Source organism: Anguilla rostrata, chromosome 1 (genome assembly GCF_018555375.3).
Source record: "Anguilla rostrata isolate EN2019 chromosome 1, ASM1855537v3, whole genome shotgun sequence".
In the NCBI taxonomy this organism is placed as follows: domain Eukaryota; kingdom Metazoa; phylum Chordata; class Actinopteri; order Anguilliformes; family Anguillidae; genus Anguilla; species Anguilla rostrata.
The window spans coordinates 14,346,308-14,371,505 of record NC_057933.1 but is presented as its reverse complement, the minus strand read 5'-3'; the positions used below and the strand labels follow the sequence as shown (position 1 = coordinate 14,371,505).

At 49.3% G+C, this 25,198-nt stretch overlaps 1 protein-coding gene across 1 annotated transcript in view; it reads left to right on the top strand.

Moving 5' to 3' along the window:
* The window catches only part of rtn1a (reticulon 1a), a 50,450-nt gene that overhangs the window by 5,705 nt on the left and 19,547 nt on the right, over window positions 1–25,198 (top strand). Inside the window, exons 2-4 of the mRNA XM_064323658.1 lie at window positions 5,862–5,900; window positions 21,612–22,277; window positions 22,642–23,415. Coding sequence (XP_064179728.1) covers window positions 5,862–5,900; window positions 21,612–22,277; window positions 22,642–23,415 — 1,479 coding nt within the window. The remainder of the gene's footprint in view (window positions 1–5,861; window positions 5,901–21,611; window positions 22,278–22,641; window positions 23,416–25,198) is intronic.

Below are 25,198 nucleotides of genomic sequence, written 5' to 3'. Positions count from 1 at the left end.
CTTCCGTAAGCCATTTCATCCCTGTCGTTTCCATCCTCCAGCTGGCAAGCAGAGCATCCTTGTACATTAGAAGGGGAAATCTATTTTAAGGTTTGATTATTGATTATACTGTATTTATTGCTCAATAATTTTATTTAACCTTATTTATCATGTCTGAGTATTCACTTGAAAATTGTAGACATTTAAATGGTAACAGATGAGAAGTTTCCCTACTGGAGAAAACATGGATTTCCAAAGTGAAACCAAACAGTACTACCGACTGCAGTGCCTGCTTGACTTTTAAGGTCTTCATATCTGCTCCAAAACAGACAGAACCTGTTTTCGGTGACAAGGGCTCTCCACTGCTCTCTTACCATCCTGTAACGTGTCTGAATCGTCTGAACTTGCGCCCTGGATCTCCCTGGATGGTCCTCTCTGGGCCTGAGCTGTGGTCCTTGCGGTATTTGTGTGCTCTTCACGCAGTGGAGGCTGAGGGCTGCTCACTGCCTGCGATTCAGTGCTCTTCTCTGCAGCCTTCTTCCACTCATCCACTCTTCCATTCATCCGTTTGCCTGTTGGTCTTTCACGAGTGCCGGCTATTGAGCTCCTCTCAGTGAGACGCTGAGAAACAATGGGACTGGGGCTCTTAGGATGGACCCGGGTCAAGGTAGTCAATCCACGCTTACACCACCTCTCTCTCCGAATGGCTCAGTGTCCAAACACCGCGGGCAGGGAAATGTCTGGGGATATACTTAACACCAGTAGGGTAGCGGAGAATAGCCTGTCCGTTCTTATTATGAAATGTGAAAAGGGTAGGTTTCATAGAGTCTGTGTCAGACCTACTACAGTCAGTCTGAATGCAAGCCAATCATCTTTGAAAAATGGGGTTGTTTGGGAATGTCTGGCCTTTGAATCTCTTGCCAGTAATAATGATATTACTCCATCTGAATATAGACTGAAAAATACACAGTTGTCCCACAGACTTCCAGGGACATTGAAGACTGTACCAGTCTATATTAAAGCTTTAAGAAGGATTTATATGTTGTTGAGCAGTCATGTATTTAGTTCATTGAAAGGCATTATGTTTACTGTAGTACAAATAAATTTCATTGTCATTTAATATTTGGCCTTCGTTGTTGTTATAAGCAACATTAGTCTAATTTTCTTTTGTGAACAGAGTGTACATAACAAAGGCTTTTCCCACACAGCTTGTGCAGCAATGTGGACAATTAAAATTAACTTTAAATTTTAATTTCTTTGCACTGGGAATTATGCTAATTTGCTTAGTTGTCTTTGATCGGAGTACCTAGGGATATAGACATTTTCAGTTGAAATAAAGTGCTTTATGAATTTCCTTTTAGGCTTCAAAACTTTGAAGTATAATCTCATAATAATGAGAATATTTGCATGTATTTGTTCTGCATGCAGGTTTACAGTGTTTCGCGCTGTTTAGTTTTTGACGTGTGTATTTTTGAGCTGACTAATTCAGTCGGTGTAGCTGTGTGAAATGTAAGAAAACACAAATGAGTTTAAAAGGATTTAAGAGGATCCTACATTGGAAAAAAGGAGGAAGTTTAATCAAGGGGAAGGAAAAATCTCATTTATTTAATTTAACTGAACATAGTCAAAATGCTGCACTCTTCAAGGGATTTTCCCTAAAAATGACAACTCCCCACGAGTAGTAGCATTAATAATGTTCACACTTGGATCTTATCAAAGGATAACGTTTTCAGAACTGTTTTGGGAATTCTCTGTAAATAATGTGTGTACACGTTTGAACTCAGTGGAGAGATTTAATACCCACGTCCCCATAAAGCTGTTTCTGTCACTGGGTGTTTGTTCTGTCGAGTACATGTAGGCTGATCGCTGTAACATGGAGCATTCCTTTGCCTGTTTTTCCAGCCCATGCTGTGCTAGGCTGACCTTGTAGAGGCTGCTCTGGAGCGTGCTGCATGGAGGGGCCTCTGATGTTATTGATGACTGAAAGCCATGTGTGCTGCATGAATATAAATCCATGCCATTGCAGTTAGGAGCTGAACTGCACTGAAGAGCCATTTCCCAGGTAACGGAGTGGGGAACTGGCAGTGTATGTATCGCTTCTGTGTGACCCTGCCATGTTTCCCAGTCTAAACGGGAAAAAAAGCAGGATGTTAAGTATTCAGTGCACACACATCACCTTTTATTTTAACGGCGAGCTAGTTTATCTTATTAGCCGTGTTGTTTTCTTTTTTCTGTTTGATTATTTCAGTAGCTCAAAATCCTTAATTATTCAGTTTTCCAGCAATGTAAGTTTTCAGTCATGGCTTCTATAAGTATAGTGAAAGGGTGTAATGGGGTTACATTATCAATTCATAAGTTTGTATGTGCAAATTATTTATTTTGCTTTGCATTCACATTTTTTCGAGCAAATTACTGTAAGGGGGTTGATTGACGTGTGGAAATGTGGATGATAGAATAGAAACACTCAAGGGTTGCTATTAGCCTGTATAATAACAAATGTACATGTGAACACAGTTTGATTAAAAATAGAGGAAAACAAATGTTAATGTGCCCTCTTCCCCAGTTGTTCAGTGAATGGCTGGTGTGATGGAGCTGCCTGTCATTGCTCACAACAGAATTAATGCTCTGACACATTTTGTTCTGTAAAAAAAAAAAGCGGGTTTTGCTTTCACAATAGGAGCGAAATGTGTGAAAATACAAGAATACATTTAGCTGAGATTGTACACACACACGCAGGCCAAAACGCAGACAGAAATGGCCTCGGTCGTTTTGTCCAACTGAAGTTGAAGAAAAATGTTACAGAATAGCTGGTCTTTTCTGTGTCCTGCCTAAATGGTAAATGGTAAATGGACTGCATTTATATAGCACTTTTATCCAAAGCGCTTTACAATTGATGCCTCTCATTCACCAGAGCAGTTAGGGGTTAGGTGTCTTGCTCAGGGACACTTCGACATGCCCAGGGCGGGGATCGAACCGGCAACCCTCTGACTGCCAGACAACCGCTCTTACCTCCTGAGCTATGTCGCCCCAAAATCAAAGGGCCATGATTTTCAGTGGTCTTGGTGGGCAAGACAGTTAGAGAATGAAAAACATACAAGACTGGAGAGATTTTGCTGAATGAGAGGGTCCTTCTGAGTCAGGCACCTCTGGTACACAGTGGAGGGTGCATCCGCGGTACCTGGATACGATCAGTTCCATTAAAGATCAGCGGAGAATCACGAGTCACATGGCTGTGGGCGTATTCTTTAGCAGCTTTATTTAAAGTCCAACTCATCCGGGCGCCTCGGCTCTCCTTCACACGGAAAGAATGTTCTCTCGAGTCTTCAGCCGTAGATGTCGCGTGGTGTTGCAGAACAACCCGTGCTCGCTGCGCTTTTGGGAATATAAATGTCCGTCTCGACACACACTACCCACAACATCTCTAACTCGAGCGGGAGTGCACAATATGCGATGTTATATTAAGGACACGATAGTAATTCATTATGTTGAGTAATGTTTGCATGTTGGCCCGCTTGAATGAATTCTGTGCATGTAAAAAAAAGAAGGGGGTTCTATAAAAAACATGTCATTATACAGTGATCTTCCTTCTGAAAAGCGCCTCAGTTGAGGGTTGAGTTAAATCAGCACTTGGAGACATGGGATGCTCTATTTTATTTTCTCTTGAGTTTATTTGCTGAGAGGGCAAACTCTGGGCCCGGGGTCACACCGTTCTCTGCCCCTGCTTTGTCCGGCCGTGCAGGAATGCGCGAGCGCTGGTGCTGAATAGCGAGTCTGGCTGTCCACAGCAGCGCGCGGATCTTTCTTTATCGCGCTCTTCAGCTCGCCACCTTTCGGCTGCCGCTTCTCCAAAAAATGAGCTCTGCGGAGATTTGCTTGATGGTAACCGTTTGAGACGCACTGGACGCTGAACAGAGGGCCCACTTTAAGGCCTCCCATCATCCTGAGGGACCGGCTTTCTCTTCCTCAGAGCCGCTGACCTCAGCACCTCGTATCGAATTGCAGCAGCGGTGTTAAAAAAAGAACTCTCCTCGTATCATTTCCTCAGAGCAAAAGCTTATCGATCCTTCCCGCATCCAGACAGCTCGCGCCGTTATGAAGCGAAGTATCAGCTTTAATGCTCTAGCAGTGTAATGCGCTTCTGTGATGTCGGGCGACCTGCTGAGAAATGAAGTTGAGTGCAGTTCAGCCGTTCTTAAGCGAGAGCCAAGTCACCTCAAGTTTTCTTTGGCTCCGATTCCCAAACAAAGTTTGTAGTTTCATTAAATCATTTGGTTGTAGAACGCTGTAATTTCACTGCATACACAAGGGACTTCAAGCCTTAGCAAGCTATTCTGTTTGATGTTCCTGATTGAGATTCGTCTGGAGATGTTCCCCAGCCAAGGAGGAAAATTGTCCTGGTCTTTGTTAGACACAGCCACTGGATTATGGGATCAGTAGTTCATCATATAGGCCAGTGAAGGTGGCATCCAGTGAGGTCTCTGCATGAATAAAGTTTACAGTGGGAAATAAGGAGTAATAAGTAATAAGGAGTGTGTTTAAAAAGCCTTTCACATACTCAAGCCATTCGAGCACATTCCCTGTGTGTGAATTGAGCAGTTCAGCAGTACTCGTGCCTGTGTGCATTACGGTAGCCGGCCCAAGCAGGCCAGGCGTGAGAGTCGTTCGGCGGGGAGGGAGGAGGAGGGCCCAGGGGCTGGGCCACAGCCCTCCTCTCTCTCCTGGGGCCCCACGCTCATTACGCCGGAGGAAGCCCAAGCCATTGAACAATGGCCGTTTATGAATGAGGAGAGGCGCACACACACCTCCCCCATTACAGGAGCGGCCATCGTTTCTTCAGCCGTGTGGAAACAGGAAGTCCCTCGACCGGCGGAGCGAGGGGGAAAGAGAGGGGGGAAGAGAGAGAGAGGCAGAGGGAGATGGTTTAGAAAAGGGTGAGAGTGTCACTGTGACAGCCTGTCCGCAAGTCTACTCATGGTTCTGATCTTCACAGAAGTCTTCTGAAGACTGTCAGCTTCTGGTCTTGTATTCTACAGTCCAGGGATCGTGCTCTAGCCTTTGACCACAAACACTAGTCTCCAGTGCTTGCTTTGTACAGTGCGTCAGTTTAATTTGTGTAGGAAGGCATTAAAAAATTCTTCAGCATGGCATAGTGGAAAAAAGTAAAAGCAGACACTACCTTATTTCTGCTGAACTTGTATAATTTACTGCAAAGGACAGCTGAGTTGATAAGATGACACGTAGATTTGCATTTATGTGCATCTTGGCCCTGGCATGTCTGGCCTTGTGACTTTTGCTTGAGATTGAACACGTCTGAAAAATCATCAGTTTGAACTATGGATGTTGTGCTGTAGAATAAAAGGTCAATGGTGGATATAGAGAGTTCTCTGCAGCCTGCCAGCACATCAGTGATGACCAGTGATCTCCTGTTTCCTTATGTGGTGATTGCAGAAATTACTAGAACTTTATGAATAATGTTCTGCTCATGTTTATTTTGCTCAGATGTGTTGCAACAGTAACTGAAGGGTAGACATGCTTACAAAAATGATTTCTTCAATGGTTCTGGGTTGTAATAAGTATTAGAGGGAGGCTATTGTGACTATGCATTTTTGGCACATTCTAAAATGATGTTGAATTTGACCTGATGTTACTGTACTGTGGAAAGCAGACAGAGATGTGGGTGTCCTCCTTCATTATATTCTAGCAGATGGTACATCTAAAGGATTCTCCAACCGTTGGCTCAGACAGAACAATGAGACTAATAGGCTGCGTTTATAAAAGGGCAGTGATACTGGTATTCTTCTCTCTGTGTTTCTCATCTCCTGCCAAAGTCAGCAGATTAAAGGAGTTTGCTGATTTTAAGCTTGCGTTTCGTTCTCTTGCAGGGGGAAACGCATCGCTGTTTGACTCGCTGAGTTCTAAAGGTAAGTACAGCTTTTGGTGTGTAAATCCGCTTTATATTCGTACAGGCTAAATGGGGAAAGCAGTTACAGTGCTATTGCATAATGCAGTAAACCTGAACCCGTTCACCATAGAGCTACTCTTCAGTGGCAGTTTGGAATATGGTGGAATTGGTTGGTCAGTGAGGGTTGGGCTCTTGAATGGCTTTGTGGGGGGTAGCTGACCAGCACACCATGGCACCATGTAACCTATGCATCCTGCCCTCTCTGCCTGAAAGTCTTCTGCTGGACCCTGTGAACAGATCACGGGAAACACGTCCCTGTGGATGAGTAAAGCCCCCTGTGCTCTGGTAGTCCTCCCTGACCCCACGTCTGCACCGTCACTAATCAGGCACCCTGCACAGCAGCCCCTCACGTTGTCCCTGGAGGAGACTGACACACTGCCATTGGCTCCTGCCCGTCTGCCCCGAGCGGGGTGCGTCGTCCTCACAGCGCGTCCCGCGTCCGCCGGGCCACGCCCGTCCCGGCCCATCTGACGCGCTGCGAGAGGACGGCCGCCTGTGGGCGCGTGGACACGCACGCTGACACGCTCCCGTGTGAAATCCGCAGCCAGATGGCCTGCATCTGCACTGAGATCCTCTTCACCCGCCCTCCCCCATGCCCTCCACAGAAAACCATTCAGAAACATGCAGCCGAAAACTGCAGTAACACGAGCATCACACTTTCGTGTCTGTGTCCATGTAGGCCTATGTGTTTATTCGTATGGTTGAAGTCCAATTTCTACATTTTTACGAAACCTTTACCACAAACTGTCAACTGTAACATTTTACTGAGAGTGGCGTTTAGTTATGGTGCGGTCCTGAGATGCAAATATTTTGCACAGTGCTGTATGTGGGTATTCAGTTGTTGAAAAAATGGTTCAGGTCTGCAGCTCCCTTAGGCTCCAAAAAGTTTATTGAACTGATAAGACACTGATGGGTTTTGGATGTCGTCCTTTGTCAGAGCTGATGTGCATCGACATTTTTTAGTTCAATAAACCTTTTTTAATACCAAATTTTGCTCAATACTTTTTCATCTTCCATACATATTGCACACCTGTTTGCAAATCTAGATAAACGCGATTTGCTGCTGTCGTGCTGAACACAAGTGCGGTGCTGTCCTGCGTTTCTGCATCTAACTGCTCCCAGCCTGTTGTGAGAGGGCAGGGAAAGCCTTGCTCTGCACCTCCTCCAACACTTCCTGTAAAGAGAGACATGATGCTGAGGAACGTTCCAGAAATAACCCGGCGGAGCGAGGAAGCACTTACGCGCTCCTGTCAGGCGGAAAGAGCTTTCTCTATTCCCAGCGCCCCAGCGGGCCTCCAGGTCTTACCGCGCGGAGGAATAGGCAGCCCCGCACGCTGCCTGACTGCGCCGGTCCACGCGCATGCCGCTGGAGCCGCCGCACGCCCGGCCTCAGCTGTTACACGTCTTCCCCTACTCCAGGGCCAGTTAGCCAATGGAGAAAAAGAATGAAATATAGGGTCGTGCTGCATCTGCAGATGCTTAACTAGAGGATGCAGTGCATTCTGGAACGTTCCACAGTCACTGACGTGGAGTCGCCTGCAGTTCCAATAATTGGGTAATAACTGTGTTTTTGTAAATGAAATGGAAAAGTGTCGTTTGAACTTTATGAAATCTTCGAGCAGTGTGAATACATTATGACTTCCACCTCAGCAACACATCTGTGTCTCATGCTCTTGATCTGGGACATTGTCAGCTGTTGTAATTCAGTGGATCTCACTGTCATCAAAAAGCCATCGGTACCTTTGAAGCTCGCAAGTCAAAGCTGCCGGAAGAGCACAGCCAGTAAATGAGCAAATGATCGATGCATTTTCCTTTTAGCTTCGCCACGATTCTGCTCATCATCCTGGATTACCTCGAGCATGTATTCATTCATGTATGTGCATGTGTGTATGTGCGTGTGTGTGTCTGCGTGCGTTTGTGTGTTTGTGTGTGTGCGTGTGTGTGTGTGTATAGTTGTGTGTGCGTGCGTGTGCGTGTGTGTGCCCATGTGCCTGTGTGTGTGTGCGCGTGTGCGTGCATGCATGTGTGTGTGGCAGCGTGTGTGTGTGACAGTGAATGTGTGCGCGCGTGTGTGTGTGTGTGACAGCGTGTGTGTGCGTGTGTGTGTGACAGTGAATGTGTGTGTGCGTGTGTGTGTGTGTGAGAGTGAGAGAGAGTGTGTTGGTGAAGGTGTCTGAGAAGAGCATGCTGATCTGACAGCTGAAGTTGTCCCCCAGAGCAGACAGCCTGCAGACGCATTGTGGAGAATCAGCCCTCATCTTCACATTCTCACAGGGACTCAGGGGGCTTGATCAGAGCATCGCACTGACAGGTGACCACAGTTGACAGCTAAAGGCTTTCTTTGATTAAAAACCTCAGATATGTGCATCAGACGTTTTATTTTTGTGCTTAACAGCAAATTTTTACTCCGGTCTTCACATCAACTTTATCTTCTCACCTTCCCTAGACCTCTCGCTGTTTACTTCTTACCGCTGGGGTTCCTTATCCTTTGCTTTAATCTCCCTCTCTCTCCCTGCTGGTTTTACTTGAAAACTAACTTTGAACAGATTCTGTTAATTTCTCACGAATACACCCGAGTGCGCAATCCAGAAATTAACTGTAATATTACATAACATTATTGGGATAATCACTATCAAAGTTCCAAGCTTGGGCTCTTTCCCAGGGTTAAAACTGTGACTCAGGCTTAAAAACACTATTAAATTGGCTTTGAGTCCACTTCTGAGATAAATGGCTCTACAAACTCACCCAGACACAAAAATGTGTGTACACCGAAACACACACACACAAGCACAGGAGTTAGGCTACTTTTTACTTAAATAATGGACTGGACTACCACCTTGGAGCGAGCAACATAAACACTTGTTAATTCGCAACGTTTTGTCTGGCGCGTGTGTACGTACGGCAGTCTGACTGTACTCCGCAGTGCACCCAACGGCACATGAGCGTTGGCTGCATGACAACCCTCCATTCCTCATGCTTCGCCATCCCTTGCGTAAACACAGCCTCGATGCACCAGAGAGCAGCATTACTGCCTCCTTCGGCTCTGCCAAAGGCTGCTGCTTTCACAAGAGCAAACTTTGTTGCAATTCTCGGTTCTGTCTCAGCTCACGAGCAGTTGTTTATGTTGCCAGTCATTATGTCTTTGTAAAATGCTGGAATGTGAACTTTTAAAAAACTGAATAAAGTTTTAGATTACTGTGTACTCCAGCTGAAGTGAAGTTGTACTGAGAAGAGTGGTGTCCTTCCTCCTGCGGTAAAGAGCGTGCAGTTGGACACTGCAGTTAAAGTTGCAGTGAGTTTGAACACGCCCTTATAAACCCTCTCTGTGTGGAGGTGTGCTGTGAAAGGTTAGCAGTGCAGGGGGAGAGCTTGGGGAGGGATCCCTGTGATGCTCTTTCACTCAGAGATGCCGGTGCAGGGTTGGCCCAGTGGAGCTCGTCCATCGCACTGCGCTCATTGTTTAGTGCAGTATATGAAATGGCCGCTCCATAACGCTGACGCTACTGAGCAGGGCTGCGGGTCAGACTGCTCTCTGTTCATTACTGGACCATTGTACTGGCACGTAAACAAGTTACACATGCATGTGCACGCACATACAAACACGCACACACATACAGACACACGCTATACACACACACACACAGACACACGCACGCACACACACGCACTATACACAAACACAGACACACGCACACAAACACACATACTGTATAAACACACAGACACACACACACACACACACAAACAACGCAGTACACAACAGAAGTCTTCCAATCTAATCTCTGACGGGCCACTTTTTGAGGAACGGTGCTGAAGGGAGTGGGTGCGAGAGCAGTCATAACAGCGCCCTCCCCTGTCATAACAGCCCAGCGGATGGATTGACGGCAGGGCTGTGGCTGTGTGCTGCTGGAGAGAGGACAGCTCTTCCCCCTTTCCCTCGGCCCCGTGGCCAGCACAGCCACTGCTTCTTCCGGAAACTTCCACACAGCTGCAAATGTGTAGATTGCAGCGCCGGGCTGCAAGTGTGAGTGAGCAATTTTCATAAGCACACTGCTCCATACACTAATAAAAACAACCTGCCGGGTCAAGTCTCACAGTGAAATTCAGACTGGGTTTTAATGCGCTGGCAGAGGGCTCGCTCGTTATGGAGCTGTATGTATATAATATACTCCTATTTAAAAAAAAAAAAAAAAAACGGGTTTTGTCTTAGCAAAATTCAGTCATGTCAACAGACATTCTAACCGGCTCTGTGTATTTACTGGTCTGCTTTTAGGGGTATGACCAGGTTTTGAGGAGCAGTCTCCTATCCTATCTCTTATCCCTCAGCAGGTGTTTGATAGATGATGTGAAAATATTCTGGAGAGCCTGCTGCTTTCTTATCAGAGACACTGAACAGCTTGAATATTCATTTAACCTTTTACCAAGCTCTTGCGCTGTATCGCTTAAGGTGAATGAAGTAACATTTTAAACTCATTACAGCCCTTTTATCGCACAGACAATTTGCTGTAGCTAAACAGAAGGCTGCGGGGTGCAGGAACAGCAGCATTAGCTGGGAAGGAGAGGTAGGAGTCGTGAAGGTGTTGAATTGGTCAGTGCTTATCTCTCTCAGCCAGGACAGCTGAACATCGAGGAAGGAGTTTGAACGTAATTTTGATTTTTGAGCCTCGGGACTAACCCGGGGAGGGTGTGTGAAGCGGCACCTGGCGTCAGGACCGGCGTCTCTCCCTCCCTCCCTCCCTCCCTCGAGCGCTGAGCCACCTTTTCTGTCCGGTATAGCTGCCCACGCCTGCGTGTAGGAGTGCGGTATAGCTGCCCACGCCTGCGTGTAGGAGTGCGGTATAGCTGCCCACGCCTGCATGTAGGAGTGCGGTATAGCTGCCTACGCCTGCGTGTAGGAGTGCGGTGTAGCTGCCCACGCCTGCGTGTAGGAGTGCGGTATAGCTGCCCACGCCTGCGTGTAGGAGTGCGGTATAGCTGCGTACGCCTGCGTGTAGGAGTGCGGTATAGCTGCCTACGCCTGCGTGTAGGAGTGCGGTATAGCTGCCTACGCCTGCGTGTAGGAGTGCGGTATAGCTGCCCACGCCTGCGTGTAGGAGTGCGATATAGCTGCCTACGCCTGCGTGTAGGAGTGCGGTATAGCTGCGTACGCCTGCGTGTAGGAGTGCGGTATAGCTGCGTACGCCTGCGTGTAGGAGTGCGGTATAGCTGCGTACGCCTGCGTGTAGGAGTGCGGTATAGCTACCTACGCCTGCGTGTAGGAGTGTGGTATAGCTGCCTACGCCTGCGTGTAGGAGTGCGGTATAGCTGCCCACGCCTGCGTGTAGGAGTGCGGTATAGCTGCGTATGCCTGCGTGTAGGAGTGCGGTATAGCTGCCTACGCCTGCGTGTAGGAGTGCGGTATAGCTGCCTACGCCTGCGTGTAGGAGTGCGGTATAGCTGCCTACGCCTGCGTGTAGGAGTGCGGTATAGCTGCCTACGCCTGCGTGTAGGAGTGCGGTATAGCTGCCTACGCCTGCGTGTAGGAGTGCGGTATAGCTGCCTACGCCTGCGTGTAGGAGTGCGGTATAGCTGCCTACGCCTGCGTGTGGGAGTGCGGTATAGCTGCCTACGCCTGCGTGTAGGAGTGCGGTATAGCTGCCCACGCCTGCGTGTAGGAGTGCGGTATAGCTGCCTACGCCTGCGTGTAGGAGTGCGGTATAGCTGCCTACGCCTGCGTGTAGGAGTGCGGTATAGCTGCCTACGCCTGCGTGTAGGAGTGCGGTATAGCTGCCTACGCCTGCGTGTAGGAGTGCGGTATAGCTGCCCACGCCTGCGTTTAGGAGTGCGGTATAGCTGCGTACGCCTGCGTGTAGGAGTGCGGTATAGCTGCCCACGCCTGCGTGTAGGAGTGCGGTATAGCTGCCTACGCCTGCGTGTAGGAGTGCGGTATAGCTGCCTACGCCTGCGTGTAGGAGTGCGGTATAGCTGCCTACGCCTGCGTGTAGGAGTGCGGTATAGCTGCCTACGCCTGTGTGTAGGAGTGCGGTATAGCTGCCTACGCCTGCGTGTAGGAGTGCGGTATAGCTGCCTACGCCTGCGTGTAGGAGTGCGGTATAGCTGCCTACGCCTGTGTGTAGGAGTGCGGTATAGCTGCCTATGCCTGCGTGGGCCGTGCTTAATGCAAAGGAGCCACCGCTGGGTTATTAGGCAGTTACAGAGCTCATTACCCCGCTGATTACCGCCTCTGAATGCCCTGGGCTTTCAGGAGAGAGGGAGGTGGGAGGATCGAGCTGAGAGAGAATAGGTCACAGTACCAGAATACCTGAGATGGGGATGTTTGCTAAAGCCAGATAGGGGTACCCGAGTATGACAGAATCTTAAAAGCTAGGCCAGATTGCTCATTCTGTTTATTTTTCTCAGTAATGGTGGGTCTGTAATGATGGAGTGGGTGAGCTGTAGAGCAATCCTCTGTTTACCGGGAGTGTTGGCAGGCTTGCTTTAGAGTCAGGCTGGTCTTTAGCCGAGTGCGGGACAGAGCGCTCGGGAATGCGAGCCCGGTGTTTGCCCAGCGGGGTGACCGTGGCGAGCAGGTGGAGGGCGTTCGGAGGAGGGGAGGGGGAGGGGGAAGAGGAGAGGGAGGAGGAGAGCGGGGGGCGTTTAGGGGTCAGTGCTGAGCACACAGCTCAGAGCTCTGCTGATGTGGCGATGAGGTAAACACGACCCCCCCATCCCCTCCCCGGGGGTCCCGGCTGAACACCCGCTCAGTTATGCAGAGCGGCAGACCAGACCCGATCCAAGGTAAACCGTCAGCCCAGCGCACCATCCCTGCTTCCCAGAGCATTCCAGAAAGTTCTGGTAAACATTCCCAACGTGCCAGTTCCATCTGGTTTCCTGAATGTCCCTTGTGAGGTATGTTTACATTTCGAGGAACATGGCAGGAATGTTCGTAGAATGTTATTCAATTTTGTTTTTCCAGCTAGAAAACATTTTATAAAATCCTCCATGGTGTTTCTTCATGACTGAATGATAACCATCAGGGTTTGTTACCAGTGAGCTTGTGAGCAACATGTCCAGAATGTGACTTGGGACAGAATGTCTGTGGAGCAATGAGTACATTCTAAAACTATTTTTCAGAATGTTCTCATGATAGCGCTAGCTCCTGACCAAGCGGGTATCTCACCAGGATGTTTCCCAGCACTCTTGAGACATTTCTCTTCAGCTGGGGAAGGCATCACTCATGCCACTGCCTGACAGTAAGCAGTGCAGCAGCAGTGCACTGAGTCGCCTGAGAGCTGCATCATTAGGGACGGAGGCAGAGGAAGCAGGTGTGCTGTAGGCAGGCAGGGCGGAGAATGCAGGGAGCAGACAGGCTGCTGACGCAGACACGGCTAACTGACAGCTTAGCATTAGATCAGCAGCACGGGTGCAGATCACGCCACGCTTAGCGAAGACTTTGAAGAAAAGTTTTTCAGTGTCTCATCAAACAGCATAATAAAGATTTGCTCAATGTGATCCTTCAGTGTGGATTTGTTTCCCTAAAGGAAATACTGCTGATGGTAAAAAAAACACTCATCGGTTAAGTTTTTGTAAGAACTTTGGCTCTGTATCCGTGCACTTCTTCAAATTTATTCAAATGTATTATCGATCAAACAAGGAGGTACATGTCTTAACACAGCCGGTGGACATGATACCGTCTTCTAGTCAGTGGATTCTGAAGGAGAATTCTTTTTTCCTAAATTCAGATTGCTAACAGTTTCCACAGGATAATAGACAAATTTCTCCTTCTTTTCTTATATTGCCTCAGTGAATGAAGGCAGCAGGTATGGGAGGTGAGCCGTCATGGTCTCATTGCAGTACTCAAAGTTCAGATTCTGACATGGAGAGAGGGCTAGGAGATTGTTGGGTTTAATTAAATGACCAGACTCTGTTCATCTACTGCTGTTTCAAAGGAGAGTTTTTTATGTAGAGTTGCATTTTACATTACAATACGTTACATTTTATTTGGCTTTTATGCAAAGCGACATGCAGTCAGTGTATACTGAGGGTCATTGAAACGAATGCAAGCACAAGTCTGATAAAAGTACAATTTTCATGAAGTAGCATCTGTCCATAGCCATGAACATCAAGTGTAGTTTAAGCAGTAAAGCTCTGGCTTTAGCTAAATGTGAGGCATTATTACAAGAGATATGATTACAAAAGAACTACATCAAGATGAAGATACTAGTGCAACATGAATGAATGAATGAAATATTTCATTTATAATACACTTTTCCAGATGCTCAAAGTGCTTTACAGTGCTGAGGGGGAACTCACCTTACCCACCACCAATGTGTAGCACCCAGCTGGGTGATGCACAGCAGCCATTTTGCGCCAGAACGCTCACTACGTTTGCTGAGGTGGAGGGGGAAAGAACAAGTTTTAGCTAATTAAATCGGGATAATTAGGTGGAAAGTTTGAGAGAGCCAGATTTAGAATTTAGCCAGGACCCCAGGGAACCCCCTGCTCTTTGCAATGAGTGTCATGGGGTCCTTAATGACCACAGTGAGTCAGGACCTCGGTTTAACGGGTCATCTAAAAGTCGACATCTCTTACAACACGGTGTCCCCATCACTGCACTAGGGCCTTGGGGTTTATTCGACCAGAGGGAAGATTGCCCCCTGCTGGCCCGCCAATACCACTTCCAGCAGCAAATACGCTTTCCCAGGAGGTATCTCATCCAAGTACTGACCAAGCCCAGACTTGCTTAGCTTCAGCCTATTCGGTAGGAGCAGGGTGCATGGTGGTATGACTGCTGCAATTGGAATGTGAAAGTGCTAGAAGATCAAGATACAAGATACAGGAGTTACATAAAAGATCCGAGATTGGAGATTGCCCTGCAGGGGAGTGCAGTGTTAAAGTTAGTCTTAAAGGTAGAGTCTGAAGAGAGGAGCATTGTGGCTGCTCTTCACTGCTGTGAGGTGCGCTGGTGGAGCAGAGGAGGCAGAGTGGGACCATGAAGACGCTTGGTACCCTGCAGCAGGCCCTGGTTTTATTTCCCTGACTCTGCCGAACGAGTCGCTGACATCCCCGCCGGGCCCGCTGCTGTTTGGGGGACCCCTGACGGACAGCAGCCTGGGGAACAGGCCTCCCTGCCCCGGTCTTCTGACCCAGCCTGGCCTCTCTTCCCTCTCTTCACACAGTGTACCCAGCCTGCCCTCTCTTCACACAGCTTACGCAGCCTGCCCTCTCTTCCCTCTCTTCACACAGCTTACGCAGCCTGCCCTCTCTTCCCTCTCTTCACACAGCGTACCCAGCCTGCCCTCTCTTCCCTCTCTTCACACAGCTTACGCAGCCTGCCCTCTCTTCCCTCTCTTCACACAGCGTACGCAGCCTGCCCTCTCTTCCCTCTCTTCACACAGTGTACCCAGCCTGCCCTCTCTTCCCTCTCTTCACACAGTGTACCCAGCCTGGCCTCTCTTCCCTCTCTTCACACAGCTTACCCAGCCTGGCCTCTCTTCCCTCTCTTCACACAGCTTACCCAGCCTGGCCTCTCTTCCCTCTCTTCACACAGCGTACCCAGCCTGGCCTCTCTTCCCTCTCTTCACACAGCGTACCCAGCCTGGCCTCTCTCTCCTCTCTTCACACAGTGTACCCAGCCTGGCCTCTCTTCCCTCTCTTCACACAGTGTACCCAGCCTGGCCTCTCTCTCCTCTCTTCACACAGCGTACCCAGCCTGGCCTCTCTCTCCTCTCTTCACACAGTGTACCCAGCCTGGCCTCTCTTCCCTCTCTTCACACAGCTTACCCAGCCGGGCCTCTCTCTCCTCTCTTCACACAGTGTACCCAGCCTGCCCTCTCTTCCCTCTCTTCACACAGCTTACGCAGCCTGCCGGTCCTCCACCCTCACCGGCGGCGGGCGGTCAAGCCGAGCGTCATCTCCCTCCCCGCTCGCGCTCCTTCACGCCCCCTCCCTGTCGGCGGTGGCAGAATCCAGGCGTGACTCACGTTCGCGTGGCGGGGCCGTGGGCTGACGGTGTGAGAGTGTGGTGGTGGTGGTGGTGGGGGGAGGGGGGTGTGGCTGTCCCTGTGCCCTCTGACCCCGATGTGTCAGTGGCATGCTGGAAAGGGTGTGGGAGGTAAGGCTGATAATGGGCCAGGGTGATTATTATAGTCCACTTAGACTCTCAGATATCACTCTGCATTGGAAGATCCTCCAATCAGTGCACAGGTTGCTGCGTGTGACTCCTGCCGTGATTGCATTAGTCATAAGTGGCACAGGCGGAACCGGCTGTGGGTCACAGTCAACGCTTCTGCTCCAGGGAGTCAGGGAGACAGCGTCAGCCTTACATATATATATATATATATATATAGAGAGAATAAGGATGCCAGCACACATCTGCAGTTACAAACAGCTGGACCGTCTGAGTTTCCCTATGACATCTCCGTGTGCGCTCGCAGTCGAGCACGACTGCGGTGTTTGGTCTTAGAAGAGAAAGCAGTATGCAGAAACCAGAAAGAGCATCTTGCTGCATAGGCATGCACCTTTCGAGGTATGAAGAACCGGATTATCTCTGCAGCCTTCTCTGATGCACTTGCAGGAGGTTAAAAATAGAATTCCCAAGATACCCACTTAATAAGATATGTAGGACATGAGAGAGAGAGAGAGAGAGAGAGAGAGAGCAAGAGAGGTAGAGAGAGGTAGAGAGAGAGAGAGGGGGGGGAGGCTAGGCTAGATCTGGTGCCGTGTGAAGATGGATGCAGTGGCTGTGCGCAGAAAGCAGTGTAATGTAATTCCTGCAGTCGTATTGGGTTACAGGTTGCAGTATTCACAGTGGAGCTGAGAGATACAATGGCTGCAGTCCTCCAGGGGCAGAACGCGTGTGTTCCTACATTACCTCACCCTCGGTATGCTCTCGGACCGCCAACCCAAGCAAGGTGCCCTGGAGTTGTGACCTAGATTGCTACTGCAGCATCTGGGAAAAAAAAACAAAACAAAAGCAAAAAAAAAAACATTTCACTTTCAAGTTCACACCCTCTTTTGACATCTCTTTCTGTCTCCTTTAGTCTGACGACACCCCGCTGTGGAGGCTGAGAGAGGGTGCTCGGCTGTTATTTTGGGAGCGAGGAGGTCGCTGAGGATGTCTGTTTATGATAAGGCTGGGAGATGAGCTCTCGGTGTTCTTCCTGTACTGGCTGTGTACCCCTCAGTAGGATTGGTCACACCTTAGCTTGCTTTTGATAGCACACGGAGGGCTCAGAATGGTTTGTAAATCAGCCAACCTTTGTTTCCTTTTAACGCACGTATTTTTTTTGACCTCAAATTTAGTAGATGTCTTAATCATATGAAATCATAAAACTGTGAAGCTTAGTTTTATATTGATTAATTATTTGTTTTTTTTACCAATGGTTGTAGAGAGTTTGTGTTTTTATGGGTTGTTATAATAACCCTTTGATTTGAACATCAGAAGACAGTACCATGCTTTTCACAAGAAAACTGAGGAACGCTCATGCAGGGCTCTATGCTAACAGTTTTTCAAAGGAGCACATCCTCCTAAATTGTGAAATTTAGGAGCGCACTAATGTATCCTAATTAGTAGATGCGCTTCCAAATTATTTAGCCAATTACTACACATCAATTTTCAGGAGCAAATGCTCCTAAAATGGAGCACTGTAGAGCTCTGCTCTAGGCTGTGTTTTTACTGCGAAATGGGTAGCCATGTTAATTTGTGATCGTTATGTATTCAGATATTAAAGAGAAGACAACCTATTTTGGGGCTTTTGAATATTTATTGTGTATTAGCCATGCAAATTATTCATTGCATTTGAAAAAATGCGAAATGTTACCAAGAAAGCATCAGATTTATCACTCTGCAAACTTGTTAGTTCTGGTGTTATAAATACACTGTCATAATAAACAACATTGTTGTCACCACTCTTAAAGGGTACACGAGCTTGCATAGCGTGAATGCTAGCAGTATCAGTTACCATCGCTGTTCTTACTGGTTTTCTGGTTCCCAATTCACAATTAATTTTCTCAGCCTTGCAAAAGTTAAGTTTTAAAGCACAAACTAACTATGGAGCATAATAGATTGATAAAAAGAGATTACTTAAGGCAAGAGGTCCAAGTTTTTGTAGCTGATATAAGCAGTTTCCAGGTTTAGATTAGTGATAGATAAACTATTTTCAGAAATAGAGAAATGCAGCAAGCCATAGTTTGTTTTTTGTTATGCACACACCCATGTAAATATGTTGTCATGCTCAAGTGTACATCATAGGCTGCTGAATTACATCTATTGTCCTTCATAGTTTATTTGTGCTTTAAAACTGTTAATTTGAGCAAGGTCGTGAAAATGAATGGGAGTGAATTGAGAACCGGAAAACCTAGGAAGACCGGCAATGCTGTTAACGGTCAGTAGGGACAGCTGATGATGCTAGTATTCACGCTAAGCAAATACAATGGGGTAAGCACCACACACACACACATTACTTGTGTTATACCAAAGTGAAATATTCCTTTAAAATGAACCCCTAAACAAGGGTATGGACCCATTATTCCTCTACTTGCCTGCAGTCAAATGTGCCGCAAAAGAAAAAAAAAAAAACCCAACACCTGAAAGGTGTGTCTGAAGGAGCCGTCAGAGTCTGCTGTGAACTGTCTCCGCCAAGCGCTGCCCAAGTGGCCTCAAGGACCCTTCAGAAGACCACTGGGGTCTATTTACACACTTCCAGCGCGCTGCATTCAAACTGAGGTCTTCCTTTCAGGCGTCCGTACTGTGGGACACCAGCCTTCGCTGCCGCAGTACACAATCAACTGTGGAGCGCTTCAGTGGCTGTCATACTTAAAGATTGACGCCTTAAACTCCACTTTAAACCCAGGGAGTGTGGTAAGAATCCCCCGTTTTAAATAAACCCCATTGTCTCCAAGACTATATGCAGTACAGACAAGATTCAAAGCTTGAAATAAAGAGCATATTTGTACCAAACCGACCAAATTCCCTGATCCTACAGGGTTAGCAGTTGTTTGAGTTGTTGCTGACAGTTACTGGATTATAAAATACCGTCATCATCAACCTGGGGTGTCAGTTGCAGCCCTCCTTTGGGGAAGAGGACTGGCTTAATATTTATTTTGTTATCTCTAGTGGTTTTACTGAGATGGGTTTTTTTCAACGAAGTGCGAAGTCTAAGCTTTAAAGTGGTATGTGCGTTACCGCACTGCACCTTGTATCAATGACAGATAAAGGCAATAATTTAAGACAATGTTATTGTTAGACACAGGCGTCTAATTTCACAGCCATTGTACTAAATAAAGGATAGAAGTGCAGGTTTGGCTCTCAGTAGGGTAATATTGCTAACGTGACTGTCGTCAGATATAGATATGAATTGCATTCGCTTTTTTTGTAAAAGGACCTTTATAATTCCACGTCTTGTCTGGATTGTTTAAAGACCCAGTCTTTAAACTGAACTGAAGCTTGAAGGTACTGTTTAATTAGCCCAGTTCAAATAGAAGAATCCAACAATGCTACTTTTCAGCCCGTTAGCAAAGACAGCCTAGCTCATTAGTCCTTTTTTCCCCATTGTATTTTTCGGGCTTAGGGCTACAGATGAGATTGACTGGACTTTAATCCTTGCTCATAAACCTACACCACTGTGCCTGCGAGCAAGAGAGATCAGCGGGGCTAATTGCTCATTTGCCCACATAATTATGTTACTTTTGAATGGGTTCAAAAAGCTGCTATTTATATTGGGCTAGCTCACTGGCATGTTGTTGTGGGGTTTCACATACCACAAAATGTAAAAAAATAAAAAATCTGACAAAACATGCAGCTAGATAGGCAGGTCCACTTGAGGAACCTGAATGCAAGGAGGATCTCCACATCTCTAAACGCCATGCTGTTTCCCACTAAAGATGTTATCAGCGTGGTCATGGAGTCATTAATGCAGGCTTCTGCATTCAGCTTCTTCTTGGGTGGGTCTGATTTGGTGTTTGGGATGCCAAGGAACAGGCAGGACTGTCTGAAGTCAGAATCTGACTGTCTCCGCTGAATCCATTTGAAGGAGAGCTCCTATCCACGATCGCCTTGGGCAAGTATCACACACAAAGTCAACCAGATGGCAGTAATTTGAGAGTGTGATACCGACCGTGTTGCCAAGGGAATGTCCAAATGGCTTTAAGTGAAGGCTCGTGTCTTGGAGGATGCAGGAGGATTATTATATATCGCGAGGCTCTTCTTTACCAGCTGTCCTGTGAGATGATAAACATTTCTCCAGCTGCCTTATGACACACTCAATGTTTATGTTCCCTATAATCTGCCCTGCACTTATGCAATTTTGTACTGTAGTAAATTGAGATGTGGAAAATGAACAAATTCATGTCTATTGATGCTTTGGCTCAACTTGTATCTTGTCACGGTCCATTTTGCCAGTATCACAGATTCATGATTCATTCATTCTTTTCTGCCTGCGATTGTAGATTCATTCTTTTCTGCCTGTGATTGTAGATTTCACTCCCTCCCAAGTTAGGCCTGGATTGTGTTCATCCACAAGAGAGATATATATATATAAATATGTATAAACAAGAGATTATTCTTTCATCCAGGAGAGTTGCGGGTGGGGTTAACCAGTTTGTGGCTGATGAGGTAACACGACCTTGATTTGTGCGTGACTGTCCTCTGTTGTCGTGTACATTGCCAGTGATGCGGGGTGAGTGGCCGCAAAGTTGGCGTGTTTTTCAAAAATAACGTATGCAAACCTGGCACGGTGCGGGGTGCATGCTGGGGTGATGTCAGAAGAGATCACAGGAGATCCTGGAGATACGAGGGGAATAACACCACCCATTCGTCCCTTGCCCCCCCCCCCCCCCAAAGAGGATTTGAGGCTGCCAGGATGGGTTTGTGTTGAACAGTCTTTGTTTGTCTAACCCAGGCCCAAGCCACAAGTGGGCTCTGTGCAGCCCCCTCCCCTTCCCCCGAAATTCCTCTCTTTTCTTATTATTCACACAGTTCACACAGTCCCCTGTCCTGGTGTTACACAGTAATGTTACTGCTTACATGCTGCCCCAGTCCTCACGCCTGGTGTTACACAGTAAGACTCTTACAGCTGCCAGTCCTCACGCTGTTTCCAAGTTCCACATCTCCCAGTTCCCGTTACACAGTAATGTTACTGCTAATGTGCCTCCTCGGTGTTCACTGTTACGCTTCATGTGAGTTCATTTTCCGATGCACAGCCGTTCAGCCTTTACAGTAATCTGCACTGTGCCCGGTGTTACACAGTAATGTGCTTAATGCGCTCACTACAAGATGCACATGCTGCCCCAGTCCTCACGCCTGGTGTTGCACAGTAATCTTGCAGACCCACTCCCCACTCCCCACTCCCAGTGTTACACAGTAGTGTTACAGACTGCTGGGTGGCTCATTCGGTTAAGGCACCACGCTGTGGTGCATAGATGAGCGTCATGGCCTCAGATCAAATTGGCACTGTGGCCGGTAGCTCCACAGGGTGATGCGTAAGTGGCGATTGCATCTCCCTGGGTGTGGGAGGGTTTTGCGGTTCAGGGTTCCTCATTCATTGCTATTTAGCGATGCCTGCATTTGATATTATGACGGACACCTCAGCACCATTCTGTCATAAAATCTTGAGGAGGCCCTGGTGTTTTAACCTTGTTCTCTTAAAGGGAGCTGTATGCATGCTGACTCAGTGTGTCTCTTCCCCCTCAGGTGACTCAGACCTGGATTTGCTAATGAAGTCCACAGACAATGACGGGGACCTCTACACTTCCCTGCTCTCCAGCCAGAACTACTCCTTTCAGCGGGACACCTCCTACTTCTCGGGGGACATGGGGGGGGAGGCGCAGAAATTCCCGCCCCCCCCGGCCCGGGACCGCGTCCCCAGCCCGGAGTCGCACGGCGCGTTCAACTCCGACTCGGGCATCGAGATGACCCCCGGCGAGTCCATCGACGTGGCCAAGAACCTGCTGGAGTCGGAGAAGATGGAGGCCTACAACTACATGGACATGAGCCGCGGCGAGGAGGCGCGGCCCCGGCAGCCGGAGACGGGCCCCGCCGGCCCGGGGCCCTACCTGGAGAAGAGCCCCCCGGTGGAGACCCTGGGGCCCGCGCTGGACTCGCACGCCTTCCCCTACGTGGAGGACCCGTCGGACGAGGAGCCGTCGGACTACCAGTCCTACCGCGCGCTGGGCACCCCGCAGACGGCCAGCCCCATCAAGATCACCCTGACGGAGACCCCCGCCGCCCCCGCCTCCGAGGCCCGCCCGCAGGTCTCCGAGCGGGAGAGCATCCTGAGCCTGGGCCTGGAGGGGGTCCCCACCGTCACGCTCTCCGAGCCCGAGGACGACAGCCCCGGCTCCGTGACGCCCCCGCTCGGTAACCGCGCCCCCTCCCTCGCTTTCAGAGCACGACCGGCCGATATGCGCCATCGCAGTGTTCACCTGAGCTAAAGGGGGGGGGGGTTTCCTGGCAGCCGAACAGGCAGGTGCGCTACATGCTGAGGGCTCAGTGGGGTTCAGTAGTAGCAGGCTGAAAGGGAGGAGTCACTGCAGGTGGGCATGTGTGTTCTCACAGCAGGCTCCTTGTGTCTCTGCACGTGGAATCTGTCAGGCTGCTGGTGCCCAGCGAGAGATCTGCAGGGGAGGTCTCTGATAGGTCTGCAAACAACTCTTTTCTCATTTACTTCTTTCCTTTTTGTCCCTCTCTCTTCTTCTCTCTCTCTTTCTCTCTGTCTTCACAGAAGAGGATTTCCCGGATCCTCTGTTCCAGGCCCGTGAAGTGAAGCTGGTGGGTTCGGCCAGCGATAGGGCTTTCAGCTCAGCACTGCCCTCTTCTGGCTCCCTGAGGCAGCCCGGCCCCCAGGGAAAAGCCAAGAGGGCGTCCAAACCTCGCCCGTCCCAGGAGGACGGCAGCAGCGCGGAATCGGGCGACTCGGAGATCGAGCTGGTGTCCGAGGAGCCGTCGTCCCGCCCGCCGCCCCCCGGCGCCGGGTACGCCAGCTTCGGCCCCGCCCCGGCCCCTCTCCCCGCCCCCTCCGTCCAGTACAGCATCCTGCGCGAGGAGAGGGAGGCGGAGCTGGACAGCGAGCTCATCATCGAGTCCTGCGACGCCTCCTCGGCCTCCGAGGAGAGCCCCAAGAGGGAGCAGGACTCCCCCGCCCCCAAAGGCCGGGGAGCCGACGCCCCCCTGGCCTACTCCTTCACCGCCGCCCCCGCCCCCGCCCCCAGCCCCGCCCCAATCCCCGCCTCCGTCCCCGCCCCCGTGGTGCCCCCGGCCAGCGCCGCCAGGGAGACTCAGGCCAGCGACAGGAGCCAGAGCTCCGTCGGCACGGGCGACGCCCCGGCCGCCAAGCCCAAGCCCCCCTCGGCGGTGGTGCCCCCGGAGGTGCGGGTGGAGCAGCCCCCGCCGGAGGAGGAGCCAGGCTGGAAGACGAGGCGAGCCAGCGAGGGGAAGAGGGAGCTGGAGGGAGGGGCCGCGGCTCCAGCCTTCCTACAGGGCTTCAGCAAGCAGAAAGGTCAGATCCTGCTGTCTCCTAGTGAACCCGTCCGTGTAACTCTGGTCTTTTTCATGTTGGCTTACACCTGCTAAACATGGACCTTTGATGTTTACTGCTGAGGTGGATGTATTTTTTCTTGTCTGGAACACATGAGTAGGGGGAAGTTGTGCAGTCTTTCGCCTGTGATACACAGCTGAGTACTGTGGCCCTGAGGAAGTTTGTTAAACAGAGACCAGAGGATTGAGATTATTCCTTATACAACATGTCTGTCTTCTCTGTCCATGGTGTTTTCACTATCTGTATTTATCTACTACAGTCCCGTTATACTCACTGTATGTTCCTTAGTCTGTATTTCTGAGCTACAGCCTTACAGACTGAGCATGACTGCTGTCATGAGTGCCACGTTGCAGTGCCGTTAGCCAGTGTCGGTAGTCATTTCAGGTGGCAACTTACTTGACTGCGTTCTGCGAAGCGTTTCCTCGTACCTAGCGGCCTCGGAGATGGTCACTCAGCGTACGAATGCTCTGTGGATCTTGCTCCCGTGAAGCCTGCACCCTGCTCAGCTCTTCAACCACTAAGCCGATAGTCAGACAACGAGCCTGTTCAGCCTCATGACTGTAGCTCTGATAGGTCGACATGCACCTGCTTGCCCATATATCTAAGCCTGATGGTCGACATCGCACCTGCTTCAGCTCCTCAGTACTCAGTAGCTCTGATAGGTCGACATATGCGCCGCTAGTCCTCATGTACTCAGTAGCTCTGATAGGTCAGGACATACGCAGCTGCTTCAGCTCCTCTGTACTCAGTAGCCTGATAGGTCAGGACATACGCACCTGCTTCAGTCCTCATGTACTCAGCTCTGATAGGTCAGACATCCAGCCCTGCTTCAGCTCCTCATGTACTCACTAAGCTCTGATAGGTCAGGACATACGCAGCCCTGCTTCAGCTCCTCATATACTCAGTAAGCTCTGATAGGTCAGGACATATGCAGCCCTGCTTCAGCTCCTCATGTACTCAGTAAGCTCTGATAGGTCAGGACATACGCAGCCCTGCTTCAGCTCCTCATGTACTCAGTAAGCTCTGATAGGTCAGGACATACGCAGCCCTGCTTCAGCTCCTCATGTACTCAGTAAGCTCTGATAGGTCAGGACATATGCAGCTCTGCTTCAGCTCCTCATATTCAATATGCTCTGATAGGTCAGGACATATGCAGCTCTGCTTCAGCTCCTCATACTCAATAAGCTCTGATAGGTCAGGACATATGCAGCTCTGCTTCAGCTCCTCATACTCAATATGCTCTGATAGGTCAGCACATATGCCGTAGTCAAGGCTATTCTCATGTGCTTCTACCCAAGCTTGTGATTCTAATGCCCAGTGAGCCTCTCTTGGAGTCTGTCCTCTAGCTGGAATGCTCTGAGGTGAGGTCATCTGTCAATAAAGCCAGCGCAGACAGAGGCATCTGGGAGAATGAGGAAATGTTAAGAGTGGACAGGACGGTCCCATCCTTCAGGCAGGCCCGTAGGGTCTGGACTGGGTCTGCCCAAAGTTGGGCTGGGCTGAGGAGGCCTGGATGCCCTGCTGTAATTACTGGGCTCTTGTGACTCAGAGGCTGGGCTGAGGACGTGGCTTTGCCTGAGGTGGAGTGCCTCTGCACTGACAGGCCGGCACTGAGGAGAGCTTAGCAGGAAACCTTCGGTCTGAACGGAGAAACGTGGCGTTTCATTGGCTGTGTACCCAGAGCAGATCCGCAGAGGGAGCCTCATGTCTCCTACGTCTGTTCCATGTGCTGCCTCCAGGGTGC